General features: G+C 42.7%; 3 protein-coding genes across 10 annotated transcripts in view; 2 read left to right on the top strand and 1 right to left on the bottom strand.

Moving 5' to 3' along the window:
- The window catches only part of LOC101777595 (palmitoyl-acyl carrier protein thioesterase, chloroplastic), a 13,306-nt gene extending 10,339 nt beyond the window's left edge, over positions 1-2,967 (top strand). For 2 of the 7 annotated variants that reach the window (XM_022827240.1, XM_022827239.1), the window contains exons 4-9: positions 749-1,228; positions 1,323-1,456; positions 1,548-1,661; positions 1,755-1,923; positions 2,230-2,298; positions 2,427-2,967. In XM_022827240.1, coding sequence (XP_022682975.1) covers positions 815-1,228; positions 1,323-1,456; positions 1,548-1,661; positions 1,755-1,923; positions 2,230-2,298; positions 2,427-2,747 — 1,221 coding nt within the window. In that variant the 5' untranslated portion in view covers positions 749-814 and the 3' untranslated portion in view covers positions 2,748-2,967. Of the gene's footprint in view, positions 1-563; positions 671-748; positions 1,229-1,322; positions 1,457-1,547; positions 1,662-1,754; positions 1,924-2,229; positions 2,299-2,426 lie in introns of those variants that run through there. The other 5 variants (XM_022827238.1, XM_022827241.1, XR_002677990.1 and 2 more) reach the window with 5 other exon arrangements.
- A 5,932-nt stretch (positions 2,968-8,899) lies between these two features.
- Positions 8,900-12,232, top strand: LOC101776508 (exocyst complex component EXO70A1). Its single transcript, XM_004968727.3, has 3 exons — positions 8,900-9,357; positions 9,855-10,277; positions 11,099-12,232. The coding sequence occupies exons 1-3, from the start codon at positions 8,921-8,923 to the stop codon at positions 12,210-12,212; spliced, it is 1,974 nt and encodes a 657-aa protein (XP_004968784.3). The 5' UTR covers positions 8,900-8,920; the 3' UTR covers positions 12,213-12,232.
- Positions 12,233-12,574: 342 nt separating this feature from the next.
- On the bottom strand, positions 12,575-17,244 carry LOC101776912. 2 transcript variants are annotated; one of them, XM_004968728.3, is made up of 7 exons: positions 16,888-17,239; positions 15,826-16,044; positions 14,955-15,041; positions 14,021-14,167; positions 13,517-13,543; positions 13,046-13,141; positions 12,575-12,966 (listed from the first exon to the last, which is right to left on the bottom strand). In XM_004968728.3, exons 1-7 carry the CDS (start codon positions 17,140-17,142, stop codon positions 12,766-12,768), a joined length of 1,032 nt encoding a protein of 343 aa, XP_004968785.1. In that variant the 5' UTR covers positions 17,143-17,239; the 3' UTR covers positions 12,575-12,765. The 2 variants fall into 2 exon arrangements, with proteins under 2 accessions (XP_004968785.1, XP_004968786.1); XM_004968729.3 differs by lacking the exon at positions 15,826-16,044 and having other exon boundaries at positions 16,888-17,244.
- Between the last annotated feature and the right edge of the window lie 356 nt (positions 17,245-17,600).

The raw sequence follows: 17,600 nt of genomic DNA, 5'->3' as shown, positions 1-17,600 counted from the left end.
AGGGGAGGGGGGGAGGAGTCGCCGGCCATGGCGCCGGCCGGCGGCGGCGGCGTCGGCGGTGACGGCGGCGGCGGCGGCGGCGCCAGTCACAGGTAACCCTAACCCTAACCTAGGCTGATACCATACTATAAGGTAATAGATAGATTATGGGCTAACCCTAGAGGGTAGCTATGTAGATGTCTTACATGGGCCTATTGGGCCCTAATACACATAGTACACCAACAGATAGTATACGTGCACTCATGTGTGAGCCTTCCCACGCGCGCTGCTCATTATTCCAAGACTCCTCTGTTCTATTATTCTATTCTATTCCGACGAATCTAAGCTGTCACTGCTCATGTTACGAAAACAACAAGGTGGTTTGCAACATAGGCGTCAAAGTTGATGTCCGCCGCATGCGGAACATAGCTCAAAGAGCTACAAAAACAAGTGCCCGTGAGCCCACCATTCCTGTCCACATTTGCGCCTCCCCATTTGTCCACTCTAGTTTATGCGATCTCCTCGCGCTAGAAGCGCTCTTGACATTCCCTTGTTGCCTTGTTTCTTTCGATGGCGTGCTACAGAGTACAAGAACGTTGCTTTCGAGCTCCTTGTCGTCTGGAACGTTTGCCAAGCAAAGGCTTTGTTGGCGTGTCCGCCACTGCGGGCGTATAAGACGCATCGCCGCCCGGTGATCGCCGTGTTCCTGCTCCCAATCATTGACGCAGGTGATCTTCGATTAGTAGCTAATAATTTCCTCTGATCCTAGGCACCTGCAAGGCAAGGAGCAAAGTCAGTCTTCTAATTCGGATCGGAGTAAAGCTTCCGCAGCTGCATGGCCAGTGCCTCGTCGTGTCCCGTCTACTGCCCCCGCGTCTTCATCCGGTGCTCGGCCTCGGATGGCGGCGGCGGGCAGGGGCAGCACAGGAGTAGCAGCAACAATGCCGTCAGGGTAAACGGCGCGGCGCACCGCGCGCCGCTGCAGGTGGGGGCAGCGCTGGAGACATCCATCAACAGGTCGCTCGCCGAGCTGAGCGCGCCGGTGCTGACGCCTCCGCCGTCCACCGGGGGCGGCGGCGAGGAGTGCGTCCGGCAGAACATCCCGACGGAGAAGCAGACGGTGGACCCTTTCCGGCAGGCGCTGATCGTGGAGGGCGGGGTACGGTACCAGCAGACGGTGGTGGTGCGGTCGTACGAGGTTGGTCCGGACAAGACGGCCACCATGGAGACCGTGCTGAACCTTCTCCAGGTACTGGACTAAAGCATCTGCAACGATGATATAATAACACAGGACACTTGATATATCTAGTAGCTGATGAAAGAGTTGATTTGCGCGCACGCAGGAGACAGCGCTGAACCATGTCTGGATGTCAGGCCTGCTCGGCGACGGCTTCGGTGCCACGCATGGGATGATCAAGAACAACCTCATCTGGGTCGTTTCGAGGATGCACGTACAAGTCGATCAGTACCCGATCTGGTAACGGGCCGATCGAACCGTCCACCGTACCAGAGGCAAGAAATATGCTGAGCATCTGACAGTCTTCTATACGATCGATATGTCGTTGCAGGGGAGAGGTGCTGGACATCGACACGTGGGTTGGCTCGTCGGGGAAGAATGGCATGCGGCGCGACTGGCTCATCCGCGGCCGCAACTCGGGTGACATCTTCGTCCGAGCAACCAGGCAAGCCTTCCCGGCCGAATGATTCAGTGGATAGATGGAGCATCAGCCTGTGCAAACAGGTGGGGATTTATAATGTTGATTTTCTCCTTGCAGTACGTGGGTGATGATGAACAAGGAGACGAGGAGGCTGTCCAAGATGCCGGAGGAGGTCCGGGGCGAGATCGCGCCGTGGTTCATCGACCGGCATGCCATCGAGGAGGAGGCCGCCGAGAAGATCATCAAGCTCGACAGCAACGCCAAGTATGTCGATTCCGACCTCAAGGTTAGCTCAATTTTTTGTTTATTTATTTCACTAGCTACACAAACTTGTCTTTCTCTAACAAGCTGTTAGTGGCCCATCTTAGTTTCCTAGGGACGTATATGTATATCGAACTGTACAATGTTGCAAATTAATTGGCTATGCTCGAAGTTGCTAATTTAAGGCAAGTGACTGGTTTCAGTACTTCTTTTTGGGTCAAATTTCTTTGGTAGTTCGGTCTGTCACGGTCGCATGTGGGAATGATCCAACGCAGGCTCATGATAGTCTCATGCTTCTGTTATATATATTGAACGTGATTTTAATTTGCAGCCGAAGCGAAGTGATCTGGATATGAACCACCACGTAAACAATGTAAAATACGTGAGGTGGATGCTTGAGGTAAAACAAAACAACTTTCTACTGCACCAAAACATTGCCTTGACGTATTACTTCCGGTAGCTGCTGTCTGAAGCAGCAGCACAAAAATCTCTCTAGTTACATTGCCTTTTTTTGTGCAATCCATGCAGACTCTTCCTGATCCCTTCCTGCAACAGCACCAGCTTAGCAGCATCATCCTGGAGTACAGGAAGGAATGTGGGAGCTCAGATGTTGTGCAGTCAATTTGCCAACCTGATGAAGACTCAGTTCCACCAGAGGAAAATGTCAGCATGGTCACTGGGCCTTCACTTTTGCCAGAGATAATCAGTGGCCACCACAGCTTGGCAGGTGCACTCCAACAATGGCCAACGAAATACACGCATCTTCTGCAACTGAAAGCAGGTGATAAGCATGAGGAGATTGTGCGAGGGAGAACTACGTGGAAGAAAAAATCATATAAAGCCCCATAACTGTGTATGTTCTTTTCAAAAAAAAAAAACTTTGTGTATGTTGGAAATGTACTTGCTATACGCATCTGGATGCAGTGAAAAAAAGAAATTGAATTAAACTACTATGAAATAGTTAGTCATGTCTTCTCGGCTGCCTCGATACCAAAAAAGAATCTTCACATCGTCCTCGATGTGATGTCCCTTGTACAAAACAACCTATCAATTGTATTTTATTTGCACTTGATAAATCTGTTTGTATGTGTAGAGAATTGATGATGTCCTTGCACAGTGTGGAACTTCAATATTGTTTCAACAATGTTTATAGTTTAGTTAAGTGAATTGGGCTGCATGTTCCGAAAGTTATGTACATATATATTGAAATTGCAAAATGTAATAGTTATTTTCTTTTCGAAACACAAGACAGATGGAGACACTCATATATACGCAAGCACACTCCATTCTATTAATACACGCATGCAACCCTACTACAACGATATATACGCAAGCACACTCCATTCTATTAATACACGCATGCAACCCTACTACAACGAGCACCTCCAAAAGAGTGAACTGCAGATCCTCGAGATTGACGAAATCTGATGCCTTACTATCGAGGGGTACGTTGCCTACCACTAAAGAATAGCCGGTCAAATTTTGGAATAAATTTAAGAAAATGTTGAGTGCCTATGCCGGGTTAAGGACTCAAACTCGAGTAGGCAAGTCCACCAAAAGAAACCTTACCAGCTGTTCGCTATATCCATAAACTCCTATGGACAGTACAAATTGCTACAAGGAGTTGCGTGGGGATCTCCGAATTCATGTGCTACCAACTTGTTAGGTTTTTCATGGTAGCACCCCTAAATGCGCATAATAAGAAAACAACAAAAAAAGATGGATAAAACATACAATCGTTTATGTGCACGCTAATTTTAACTTAACCAACAGGCGGTTTTGACTACTACTGTTCACATATTGATTTCTGTTTTCTTCCTCTTTGCAAACTTTGTACCTCAATCTCAAGCCTTGCATAACGTTAATTTGCATGCTCTATCTATTCATATTTTTGGATGATTTTTAGTGCATATTTAAGGGTGCTCTCGTGCATTGGCAGAGCCGGCGAATCTCCACGCCTAGGGCTGACACCTAAGGGCTTTAAATCACTCAAAACATAATGTAGTTAACAATGGCAAAGTATAAAATGCATGATTTAGAGTATATATTAATTCCAAGCCTAGTTGTTTCTCACTGAAATCCTCTACCTAGCGTGCCAGCTATCGGTGTTTAGACTGGCAACCTACCAAGAGATACCTCAAAATATTAGATTGGTTGGTAGGGTTTCGTCAAGATCAAGTCGAAGGTGAATATGAGAGAAGATTTAGATAGGTTTGGACCGCCTTGTGTTGGATGTTGATCTGTTTTGCCTCATATATCTAGGGGCAGAATTACAAGTCAGTTTAGATGTACATAGGAGTCCTAGGTAAGCTAATCTCGGGGGGGATTTCTCACATTCAGTTTGGATCTGACCTTTCAATTCATAATTTGAAGTTGCTGCTGCACTTTTTTGAATGGAAGTCAGGCCTCTAAATCAACTTCCACAAAAGTAAAATATTTGTATTTGGAGCGCTCCAAGAAGATTAGGAGAAAATGGCAAATATGCTAAATTGAAAATTGGAAATTCTTCCTATGAAATACTTGGGGATTCCTGTATCTGATTCAAATCTAGGGATTGGTACTTCTTGTTCATTTTCTCAAAAATGAGGAAAAGGATGACCCATGGAAGGGCAACAATCTGAAGAGGGGAGGGGGAGCTCATTTTGACCGACAGTTGACGACCGAGTAGCATCCCAATCTATAACATGGGCTTCTATTTTTTTTCCCTTAGAGGAGCTCAAAACAAAATGAATTCTATTATAGGAGACTTCTTTGAAAGGCGCATAAGGAAAATTCAAACACCATAGAGCCAAGTGGGAGATACTTGTCCCAAGGATCAAGGAGGTCTGCGAATTATTAAAGCAATGACCTTGAATAATTGCCTGCTGGTTAAGTGGATCTATAAAGTTTTGAAAGGATTTGATGAGCTCTGGTATAAGTTGTTGGTGGTCATATACTTCGAGGGGGTGGAAGTCCATTTTCTTCCCCATATAAAGGGACCTCTCAATTCTGGCAAGATTTGCAAAGGTGAAACACATTTTTAGATGGGTAACTTCCGAAGAACTTTTATTGAGTCTGACATGAGGGAACGGCAGAATCTTCTGGATCTGTAGGTAGAGGTGTAGCTGAATCCATCCAACAGAAAATTTCCTAGGCCTTGGAGAAATACAAGGTATACTCCAGTTGCCCTAGCGCTCAAGAAGAGAGGGTAGAAGGGGAGCCATTTATGTTGTCTCTATGGATTGTTCATATGACAGATCATATTTTCTTTGGTTGTTTCACCCCTAGATATGCATGGTGCTGTCTTAGAGACATTTTTGCTTGGGTTGCGATCCCTATTTCTAGAGATGACTTCTCAAGAAGTTAGCTCCCATGAAAATTCACTTCTCCTGATATCTTTTGAAATCTAGACAAACCAGACGAATTCACTTATGTGACCCGCATCTACTTTGTTGGCACCATAGTTGCACGGTGGACCACACACTGGTAGAAAACTAGTCTTTTATCCCGGTTGGTATAGGAGCCAAATCTACCGGAAAACCCATCCAGAATAAACTATTTGAGATAAAAGGGAGATCTTTAGTCCAACCAACCGAGACAAAAAGGTTTCCAAAAAATAAAAAAAATCCTGCACGCCTCCTCGGCTCCCTCGTGCGCCGCCTCCTCCAGCCACCCGCCTCCCCTGGGCAGCTCCCCGGTCCCCCGTTCACCGCCTCCTTTGGGCCCCGCCTCCTGAGCCCCCCGCGCACCGCCTCCTCCGGCAACCCACCTCCTCAGCTCCCCGCGCGCTGCCTTCTCCGGCCCCTCGCCGCCACCCTGCGGCCATCGGCTCCGCGCGCCCGGCCGCCCGCCTGCTTGGGAAAAGAAGAGAGGATAAGGAAGGAGATCAGGATAAGGAAGAAGGATAGAGGGAGGAGAGGAGGAGCTGTACTTGTGCGTGCACAGAAGAGAGGAAGAAGGAGAGTAATTTAACGTGGAGAGAGAGATCGAGGAGGTAGAGGGTGGGGGCGCAAAAAACGAGGGGCACCTTTTATCCCAGTTGAAAACACCAACCGGGATAAACACATTAGTCTCGGTTGAAAACACCATCTGGGACTAAAGCCGGGACAAAAGGTCCTTCCAAACTATTGGCCTTTCCAACCAGGACTAAAGGGGCTTTTTAGTCCCGGTTGGTGCCTCACCAGTGGGGGACTTTTAGTCCTAGTTGGAGAATCGTTTATTCCAAGCCAAATTTAAACCAGGATAAAAGGGGATGGATGGAATGTGAGTTTTCTACCAGTGACATATGGCCGCTTTTCACGCCATTTCAATTGGAAAATTTAAATCTAGAGCAACTCCAGCAGACCCTCTAAACAACCCCTACTTCAAATTTAGAGGGAAGTAAAAAAAAAAGTACTCCAGTAGACCCTATATGGTTCCCCATTTTGAAGAGGCCTTCGAATTCCTCCCTCCACCGTCCATTCCTGGAGGGTCTCTAGGAGTCCTCCATCCATGGGGGTTATTGTTAGAGTTGGAGATATTTTTGTGGCCCTTAAAAAAGTAGAGAGAAACCTATTTAATCTATAAGGATTTTGGTTTGGTTTGAAGGCCGTTGCTAGAGTTGCTACGCTATTTCAAATATGTCCATTTCAAATGGCCATTGTAGGATGGACGGCCACTTGGAGATTAATATAGTTTTTTTCTATGAAAAAGAAAAAGATCCAGTAAGGGTTCCCTACTGTTTTATAAAAAAAATCATATAGTTCTAACAACAGGAATATTGTTTTCCTAAATCTTGATTTGGCAATTACTTTTACGAAAGGTAAAACTAAAAACCAAATCAAAACCTGCTGGTACCGACTGCCGAGAAATGGATTACGGAAACCATGGGTGGGCCCACTAACGGCAGCCATCTGCTGCTCCGACCCCTTTTTCTTTTAACTTGTGATGAAGATAATTTGATTGCATACTAATATCTTCTATTGCGCTAGCATTGTTCAAGCATTGTTCAACATAACCTTGAGGTTATTCTTGCCTAATTTGAGGTGAAATACCAATACCGTATATGCTTAGTTCAATAATTCTGCAGTGAAAATAGAGCACATAACCCAATAACTGAACTTGAGTAGTTAGTACTGTAGATGAGACCGACCTTTGTCAGCATTTTATGGCGCATCGTATAATTGGTCAGGTTTCTTCCCGTGGGTGACACACATATATTTTGTCATGCATTTTGCTAAGACAAGTTTTGGTGTATTTTCTCGCACGGTTACCAAGACTTTCATATCATCTTTTCAATGAAATAAAATTTATCACTCTTAGTACACAGTTTCATAGATATTCTACAACATTTAATTCTTTCATGATATTGTGATATTTAAGTCGTGCAGTACCCTCCAACTGCGTTTGTGGAGTGGCCGCCGGTGCTTATGAGAGGGAGGAGAGGCCCTCGGCATTTTGCCCATGCTCTACCAAGTGAAGAGTGGCAAATCCAGGAGAAGTTAGGCGGAGACCCACTTGTGCGTGGGGAAGACCCGTCGGCTATCCTACGGAGTTACTTGATCGGGGAGTTTATGCCCTTGCACGGGCATTCCCTTCAAGAGGGGCTCCAACAACAAGGGCTAGTGGAAAGTTTTGCTTTCTGATACCTCAGTAAAAATCGCCGTGTCGTCACGCTGGGAGTTTGCCTTCTCTACCTCATTTACCTTCCGCATTTCTTATTGCACTTACTTTCCACGTTTACCTTTTCTAGAATTGCAATGTATAGTTTATTGCACTTACTTTCCACGTTTACCTTTTCTAGAATTGCAATGTATAGTTTATAGGATTGGAACCTATGGTGCAATCCTCTTTTATGGTAGAGATGGCAACACATAGAAAAATCTAGTACACATCTAGATAAAAATTTGAAATAATTTTTATATGTGCTTGGAACCTTAGATTTTAGAACACCCAATTCACCCCCTCTTAGGGTGCCACGGTCCCTTCAAACTGAACTTGAGTAATTAGTACATCCTCCGTCCCAAATTACTATTCATTTTTACTTTTCTACATACATAACTTTTATTAGGTACTTATGTCTAGATACATAGCAAAAGTTATACATTCAAAATGAATAGTAATTTAGGACGGATGGAGTAGTGTAAATGAGGCCTTAATGCTGACCTTTGTCAGCATTCCTGTGGTGACACACGTATATTTTGTCATGCATTTTTCTAAGATAAGTCTTAGTGTATTTTATCGCACGGTTATCAAGACTGTCATGTCAGCTTTCAATGAAATGAAATTGTTACTCTTAGTGCACATAATCGTAGACATCATATAACATTTAATTCTTTCATGATATTATGACCAAATGTATCATATGATGAAATCATAACATTCTCAGTGTAAGTTTCATTGGGTTTTATGGGACTTGGTAACTATGACAAATGTGTTTCATGAGGATGAAACTCTCATTTCCTCTCTTGTCATCATCATCAGCTTGCCGAGTCAGCAAAACTGTTTACGTGACATATGATTTAATGTCTATGAAACCTCCATAAGGCCAGTCTCAGTGGAGATTCCATCAGGAGTTTCACGGTCATTAAATAACATGCCACATTATGAGGAGAGAGGAGAGGGAGTTTATCATTGAGACGGGTTTCATCACCATTATGAAATTCAGAATTACCAAGTTCTCAGCTTTGATAACTGTGCCATGAAACTATACATTGAGACTGGCCTAACACATCCATTGAGACTGGCCTAACACACCGTGGGTACTCATCACGTTGAGCACGATCCTCTTCGTTAGAATGTTTGGAACCTCGTGATAGGAACGGTGGACTGTTTTGCGTGCTGTTACATAAATGAATTCACGCTTCGGTCCAAACCTCCAGCTTTTGGCGAACCTTACCTCGACCAGCTTTGTGATTGGCGATGGCGTCCACTGGACAGTGCACTGACGGCAGCCAGACCTGCCACAACGCGTAATGACAAGGGTCTGTATAGATCAACAGACTAGACGGAGCCATCTTCCAATACGTGAAAATAACAAGGCAAGGCTTGGTCGGAGGTTGACCATGGACGTGTCAAGAGCGCCGAGGCTTCGGGCGGCAGGCGGCCGTCCGCGCCACCGTTCCAAGACTTGCAAGCGAGCAGATCTGATCATCAGAAACTCCGATGAGTCTCTCCGGGGGGACGCTTGCGTTCTCAGCGGGTGGCTACCTGCGGCTTCCCTCCGCGACCAGGAGGGCCGTGTCCATGGAGGCCATCCTTCCAGTGCGCGGGCGATTGCTCCGATCTCCACCCGAACCGACGGGCGACGCAAACTGAACACTGGACCAGGCGCTTCTCCCGTGGAACCAGACCCTGATGAGCCTCTCCGGGGGGACGCTTGCGTCGGTGGTGGGTGGCTTGCCGCGGTCTCTCTCGGCGACACGCAGGGGCAGGGCCGTGTACATGGAGGGAGCACGATGTCTCCGTTCTTCACCAGCTCCTCGGCACCATCACCCAGCAGGTTAGTACTGATTCTGTCGTCTGGCCATTGATTTGCTTCTTATTTGATGCCAACGTACATAATTTGGTTGTCAAGGTGAGGAGGAGTCAATTCTCTCCTTGACGACATATATTGAGACAGAATTTTGCTAAATGGTGGACAACTTTATTTTCAGTGAACTTGCTCCCATTCCCACATCGTTCCTATTTGGGCTACTGCCTCCCATATTTCCATTTTGGGATTTTATTCCCACGTCTATTTTTGTTGACTCTATTATTTTTACTTTACCGAATTTGCTGATTCAATACTTTTTATAAATTTGTTGATTCTAACACCTTTAGTAATTCAACTGTTTTATATGGTTTATTGATTCAACAATTTCACAAGAAATATTGATTATTCAGTACTTGCTTGTTAACTCAACATTTTTACAGGCTTTTTAAACCAATATTTTTATAATTTTAATTAAATGAAGAAGTATAATTTCCTTTTTCGGTGACCACTACTTGACCAAGTAGCGATCAGCCACCATGTAGCAACCTCAAGATAGCCATGTCTGCCCTCGCCATGGAGTTCTGCAATCTCAAGATCTGGAGACTTGACGTACTGAGAGATCACCTGGGCTTCTCGTCTGCATCCATCTGGGAATCCGTTAGACGCAGCTGCAGCAGTGGTTCTAACTCTGACTCGGCAGCCTCATGGCCGAGCTCCTCTGATTCCTTCACTGGCACTAGTGGCAGCTCAAATGAGGCCAGCTTCAACATCTACTCTGCTCTAAGTGAGGACATGTCAGTACGAAGTGATAAGGCGTTCTCACGCATGGATTTTATCGACCGCAAGTTGTTGTCCATCCTCAACAACATTGCAGGCATCATTATCGAGGGCGGATATGAAAAGATGCTCCGACGAGCAATCGAACGACAATCCGCTCAACTTGCCAGGTGTGTGTTTAGTCCATCAACCCGTACTCTTGCATAGGCTAGAGTCTTATGATATAGAAGAATAAATCTTGCAACCCATGACTAACTAAAAATTGCTTATTTTACTACCCTTTTGTTCAGTTTTCAAACACAATACCTATATAGGTACTCTAATAAAATTTGGTTACTTTCCTAAAAAAATTTTTGGGTACCGATTACTCTATATGATTTTCCATCTATATCGATATTTTTCCTTGTGTTTAATTGAAACGTTATCTTGTGTTATTTCAGCCCTCATTGCACCCCATGTATCTGACTTAAATGAATCAAGATTTTCTCTTCTAATCTTGATCTACTTAATTGTTGATTTTTTCTTGCGTGTTAAGTTGAATATAGTATTTATTGTACATTTTATTCATAGCTCTCTTTTTCATATGTTTTTAGAAATATACATTCTAGATCTTGGACTATAGCTTTTAGTTACTACGATGAAACACACAGGTGTTTTAGCCTACAAAAGTAACCTTCAATTAGTAATAGTAAGATAGTTTAATACTCCCTCTATCCTAAATTATTATTTGTTTTGACGTTTCTAGGTACATAGGTTTACATATGCACTTAGACATAACGTTTCTAGGTACATAGGTTTACACATGTACTTAGATATAGACTATATCTAGATACATAACTTATAATTTGGGATGGAGGGAGCAATCATCATCAGTCGTGAACTCATGCATCGATATGCTATATATATTTTGTTAGATATCATCCAAGTATTCTAGTTTCTTCAGTATCAAATTAAACACTACTTAGGAATGGTTTTAACAAATGTACAACAGTTATGTTGAAATCCTTGACATCCATAACATTTTGGGCGGTCACAAGGAAGAATCCAAAGAAATTCTACTGAAGATCTGGACAACGGCGATGCACATTATGGTTGGTTTTCTCGGTGAGATACAAAAACAATTGAATGGACAGGATCTTGGTTACTTCAATAGACTCAAGGAGGATTATTTCTTAGCAATTGCAAAGCAATCTGTCATGAAGTTGCTTAAAGCAGCTAGCGCATCAATTGATTCAGTCTACAAGGATACCTATTCAACACTTAAACCTGATCTGTCCAAAATGGTAAATATGGTAATGATGTACCAAGCACTGAATTATGCCATGCCAACAATCTTAGCATTGTTCACGGGTCAAAGTAAGGAGTTCATTCTTGCAGAAGGCGAAGGGCTCATCCACAGATTGTCGGACATGTTTGTCAAGCTATCTGTTGAGCAAAACAGTCTGGTGAGATCGCAACTTTTGGTCATCTCGGACACTGGCGTCCATCATTCAACAAGGCATATCATGGATCATATGCGAATGCTGGTTCAACAAAAGAACACAGTCTGTCTAATGCTGAAGGATGATCTGAAAGCATTCCATGAACTGGTTGAGCAGCTGATCTCATCTTTGGAGTTTATGTTGGATATGAACTCAAGAGGTTTGCAGCTCCAAGGGCAGCAACAGATGTTCCTTCTGAACAATGTACACTTCATGCTCCAAGAAGCGAACAAAGATAAAGATTTGGGACCTATCCTAGGAGAAGGATGGTTATTGCAGCGCCATGACCAACTCAACTTGTTCATTACAGGATATGTGGATGCTTCATGGACACCTGTTATGTCTTGTTTCCAGAAACGGACCCGAGTCCCAGAGATCTTGTGGCCCCATCAGTTGTTTGATAAGTTCACTTCATCTTTCGAGATGACCTACCGTGTGCAGAAGACTTGGAAAATTACTGATCCTCTGATCCGACAAAAGCTGCGGGAGGCAATATTTCAGAAGGTTATCCCAGAGTACCGAATGCATATGGAGAACTACTCGGAGAAGCAGCAGAAATCTGCGACTGCGAGGTACAGCATTAAGCAACTGGAGTCACAGTTGCAGGAATTGTTCGAGGGGTGAACTTTGGATGTGGGTATATGGTTCACGCTCTGTACATAATCGTAATGCTGTGAAATGTTGTAGCGAAATCCCGTTAAAAGTTGTTTGCTGACTGATATAAAACAGGTGGAATAACTAAAAGCAAATGTTCACCTTCCACTTCTTTGGCTCAGAAACCATGGACGGAAATAGTTTGCTTTCGGTAAATCATGTTTTGGTGATTTTTATGCTATATATCTTCATAAATGATTAATTTTACTACGGTTTCTGCATATTCTTAACTTTTATTTTAATTTCTCGGTGATGAATCCTATATTATTGTTTTTCAATATTTTTTGAGTTTCAGATGAAAAGTGCACAAGTGATGCCCATTTGCTATAGGCTGAAAACAAATTCGTTCCTCTGAGTTCTATCACTATCATCTGAGTGCAGACCAAGAAACACTAATATGTAGAATAAACTCCTTATTATCCTTGATTGTTGTTGATGACGGTCTAAACCTAGATGCCCATTGATACAATGGACGGCCTATAGAGGCCACGAACATTAGTATGCACTATTAATCACATCCGTATTAAATATCGTCAGTGTTTATATTCCCTTCTATGACTTCGATGCAAGTGCCTACTGACTTCCCAGAAGACATTGCTTCTGCAAGCTGCGATCTAGCCTTTTCATGGCGCCGCAGCATGAGAACAGTATTCAGCACAGCCCATCTCACCTGTGAATCAGCTTTCTTCTGGGTGAAACCCAAACTCTTGAGCAAACCATCAAGCTTAAAAAGAAACAGGAAGTAACGTGAGATATGATGTCTATAAAATCAAGTAGAAGTAATTCATGCTTACTGTACAGACCTTGTTGATGTCAGCTAATCCTCCTTCTGCAACTCCATACAGAAGATACTCTGTTGCGATTCCAGCTAGTGCTATGCATGAAAACTTGTTCAACATCTGCCAGAAGAAACAATTCTCAGTGACATCGCAAACATTGAAGTGGCAATGAAATAATCCATATTTAACACAAACACTAAACATTAAGGGACTCAGATTCAAGGTATATGCAACAGTTCTAATACTTGTCTTTAGATTTGCTGAAATCAATAATTCGGTTCCACTTTACCATTTTGTAGTTGTTAATAGTTCAACAACAGTTTCTTCCTGAATCATTGTCAAATAGTTTAACACTAATTTCATCAGGATATGTCGACCTTTTGTAGCTCTTATATTGATGACATTTGAGAGTGGATCCTGGAGCATCATGAATCACACATACTATAGTGGGTTCTACCTGCTTTGTACGAAACAAAGGTTTATAGAAACCCTCACCGTGGCAGATAGCTTGCCTGTATTGATCTGAAAGCAAAAAAGACAACCATTAGGCTAGAAATTATACAACACCTTTGCAGTTCTTATATTTTTATAAAGATATATAACAGTAACTTAACCGCACAAAATGAATTACTAGTAATATGAATTTCCAAAGTATAACAGGTATAGCGTGTCACACAATTGTTATAATTGGTAAGACTAGGTGTTTATATTTTTCTGTTCGCATAAAAGCAATTTGCCAGCCAAGAGTATTGAATAATCATTCAACTGATGCAGGTAATCTCGTCTACTTTCTTCACCCTTGATGGATGTTCATGAAAAACTTGACTGGAGGAAGAAGCTAAGCACCCTTCAGCCTATCATTTGAACGGTATATGTTTACTTATCAATAGAAATCTCAACACATTCAGATAGAAACCAGTGGAAGGTGTTTTGTCTTCTAGTGAATTACTTGCCCAAGAATTTGAAGATTATTTTTTAAAAAAAATTAGTAGAACTAACCTCTTCAAGGAACTCATAGTCCACAAAAGCTGTTCCAGCTTGAACGTTAAGCGATCCTTGCTTGATAAGTGTATCCAAGCTTGTAATTGTATATCCTTTTGGAAGCACACCAAGCAAGTATGCTATCAGGAAGTGACCAGCTTCATGCTGTACATGATAATGATATCAATTCCTGAACTTCTATACATTCATAGAAAAGCACTGAGTATGGAAAAGGGAGAAAGTGAAGATTTGAAATTTTACTGTCTGTTCTGAATTCCAACCGAACAACCAGGTTTAAATCATGTTTTTTTTTTTGTGTCATCCTGCTTAAACGTTGTTCCCTTTTTCAGTTCATATTATCTCAAATTTTGGTACACAAGCAGTATTAAAAGTAAGAAAAGATCTTTTCTCAGAACCTCAAAAGCAGGAATCACCAAACTGAGCCTAAGGAAAAGGACACCAGTTTTTTCAGAAACTGTAAAGAAGGAACAATCAAACTGAGCGAAACAAAGTACCCCATCCTAAAGATGTATCCAGTAACAATTGCACACCTGCCAAATTTAGACAACTACCTGTTATGGTCCATGGCTAGCAAGCCCTAAAGGTGGCAGATAAAGGCTATCAACTCTCATCCAAAATCCCTCCAATGTTCCTCCAAATTCTAAGTCCATAATACCGTTATGTCACTTCGGCCATGTAGGAAAGAAAAGTTACATGCCATAGGCCTATTTAGATATCAAGCAACATAACTCATAGTGGTTAACCACAGCATTTACTAAATGAATAAATAACGGTAGCTGCATTGCTACAAATGTATGAGGCACGTAAATGTTGAGATCATTTTCCTTTCAATCTATAAATTACCAACTTCACCTGTTTATCAAGTCAAAGCAACTTCCAAGACTGTATTCAAGACCCATGCCTGACAAAGCAGTACAGAGTGTAGAGTCACCTGAATAACTCTGTTGTGATACTTCTGGCTAAGATAGTGTCCAATTGTGTCAAGAATCAAGTTTCTCACCCCTCCACCAAAATATACCTAGAAAGCTGTAGTTGGGTAAGTTCAAGACAGAGAGGCTCATTGGAAGATCACTGTTTAGATAAATAATATCAGAAAATTAATAGATAAGCATCTAGGTGGTGGACGCACATAATTAATGGATCAATGTCGGAACTACAAGTATGATTAGCTCAAAGATTGAACAAGCTAAGAAATAATATATATTTGTATTATCAAGCCAAAAAGAACATAGCTGGACAAATCTAATGCTAAAGCGGAGTTATGTCTTATCAGAATGATAGATGACTCAACATTTTCTGAAGAAATCAATAAAAAGTATTTCTATTGAGATCTGTAACATGGCATTGATGTATTATGTATCAAATTGGAAAGTCCTGTAAAATCACAATAGCAACCAGATGATAGAAGTATAATGGTTGCATGAACAGAATGTTATGAACCAAATCTGGCTCCAATAAGCTCCTAAATTGTTCAGGTACTAGGCAGATCACAGTACAATCATAGAACCTATAGGATATATATTATACTTCCTCCATCCCAAATTGTAGGTCATTTTGGCTTTTTTAGGTGCATAGTTTTTCCTATGCACTTAGATATAGTGTATGTCTAGATGCATAATAAAATCTATGAATCTAGAGAACTCAAAACGACCTATAATTTGAAACGGAGGGAGTAGAAAATTAAATATTGTACTGAAGTTGAATATATTATGATTAATTAAGAACAGTAATGCAGACCTGTATCTTTCAATAAGTCAGATGATAATTTTTTTTCAAATTAAAGAAAGTGGCAGATTACTCACAAAGTCCACAGACCACAAAGACAATAGACCTAGTACAAGAAACAGGATTTGGAGCTGAGAAATCTCTAATGCAGCTGATATAGAAAGCCCTCCGAGAACTGCAGCAATTTGGAGATTTCTCTCGATTGATCCCAATGTCAGATCCACGGGCGATAGGAAAGCAGAAGTATCAATCCCATTTAGCTTAAGTTCATCCAATTTATAAAGTCGTTGAGGTACCTAGTACAGGTTTTAGTAATAAAGAGAATGTTAATATGAGGTAACATATAAAAAATGAAAAAAAGGTAAATCATCAGTTTCTTCCCCTTCAATTACAGGGGGCAAAAGTACTAAAACCAACACTTAGAAGTTAGAACCATGTATGAGAATCGCATAGCCCTTCTATCCGAATCCAATTTGCCTCAATAAAATAAATCCAAATTCCAGAATCCAGCAGTAGATCAATAATTGCAAATTTTTGTGTGTACGAGATTAGAATAACTTCAAAATAACTGAGGATGTGCACATTGTTTGCACAGGTTCATACTGGTAAACATACTGATTGAAATTGTCTAAAATCTTGAACATACTTTTTTCATACTGGTAAACATACTGATTGAAATTGTCAATAACGAGTTAACGAACCATGCTGCTCCTACCCAGTCTATCAGTTATGTCACGAACCGTTGCTTATGACAATTGCACAGGTAACAACTGCAACGAAATCAAGACACTGATTCCCGTTGTTTAAAAATCATTACATCTTCTCTTTTCGTTTGCTCAATTCTATAGCCAGGACAAAAGGTCCATGGAGGCAGGTTTCAGATCCCAACAGTATCTGATTTGAGCTCTAATAAGTTATGGTTCTAACTTCTGAAGTTGGTTCGTGATACCGTTCTTCCTCAACCTCAAGATTCAAGAAATAAGCTTAATCGCGTGGAAATGCTCAAATTCACACACAAGCGAAGCCAAAGCATGATTGCAACTAATCGCAAGAATAGGCACTATGCAAAGCAAGATTGAAGAAGGCGTCGTTAAGATCAAGAGCCCAGGCCAAGGGGACACAGTATAAACAACACAAACCTGCCTCGCGGCGCCAAAGCCCCGGAGCCCGCCGTCCTCCCCCTGCGAGCCGTGCACGAGGAAGAGCGCGGCCTCGTCGTTCCCCTTGCTTAGCGCCTCGTCCACCTGCTCCAGCACCCCTCTCAGCCGCGCCGGCGACTGGGAGGCGGAGGTGTCCGCGGCGCGAGCAGGCGGCAACCGGAGCCTAGCGGCGGGGAGCGGCAGCCGGGTGAAGCCGAAGCAGCCGCAGGGCGCTCCTCCTAGCCTCGTGCTCATTCTTGATCCCTTGGACCGCGCGCCTCGAGCCGCGTGAGAAGGAAGGCGCAAGCAAACACGACGCGGCACGCGAGGGCAGGAAGATTTTATCCGTAGCGTGGAGTGAGACCACAGAACTGAAACGGACCAGTGGTCGCCACTCGCCAGTCCTGGGATGGAAAGTGTGCTGACAACGGACATGGATAGAACGGTTCGAGGACGTGATTCGCTAGCCAAAATCATACAGTACGTGCCTTTTAACTGGTGCCGTGAAAACACAATTTCACAAAAATACATTGTACCATTGCATTTCTTACGGTAAGGGTACGTTTGGTTCCTGAGCTAAAGTTTAACGTTCGGTTCCTGAGCTAAAGTTTAGTCCATGTCACATCAAATATTTGGAGACTAATTAGGAGGACTAAATATGAGTTAATTATAAAACTAATTGCACAGATGGAGGCTAAACGGCGAGACGAATC

The sequence above is a fragment of the Setaria italica genome, chromosome V (genome assembly GCF_000263155.2).
Source record: "Setaria italica strain Yugu1 chromosome V, Setaria_italica_v2.0, whole genome shotgun sequence".
Classification (NCBI taxonomy): Eukaryota; Viridiplantae; Streptophyta; class Magnoliopsida; order Poales; family Poaceae; genus Setaria; species Setaria italica.
The sequence above is the reverse complement of the archived record's forward strand: the minus strand, read 5'-3'. Positions and strand labels throughout refer to the sequence as shown.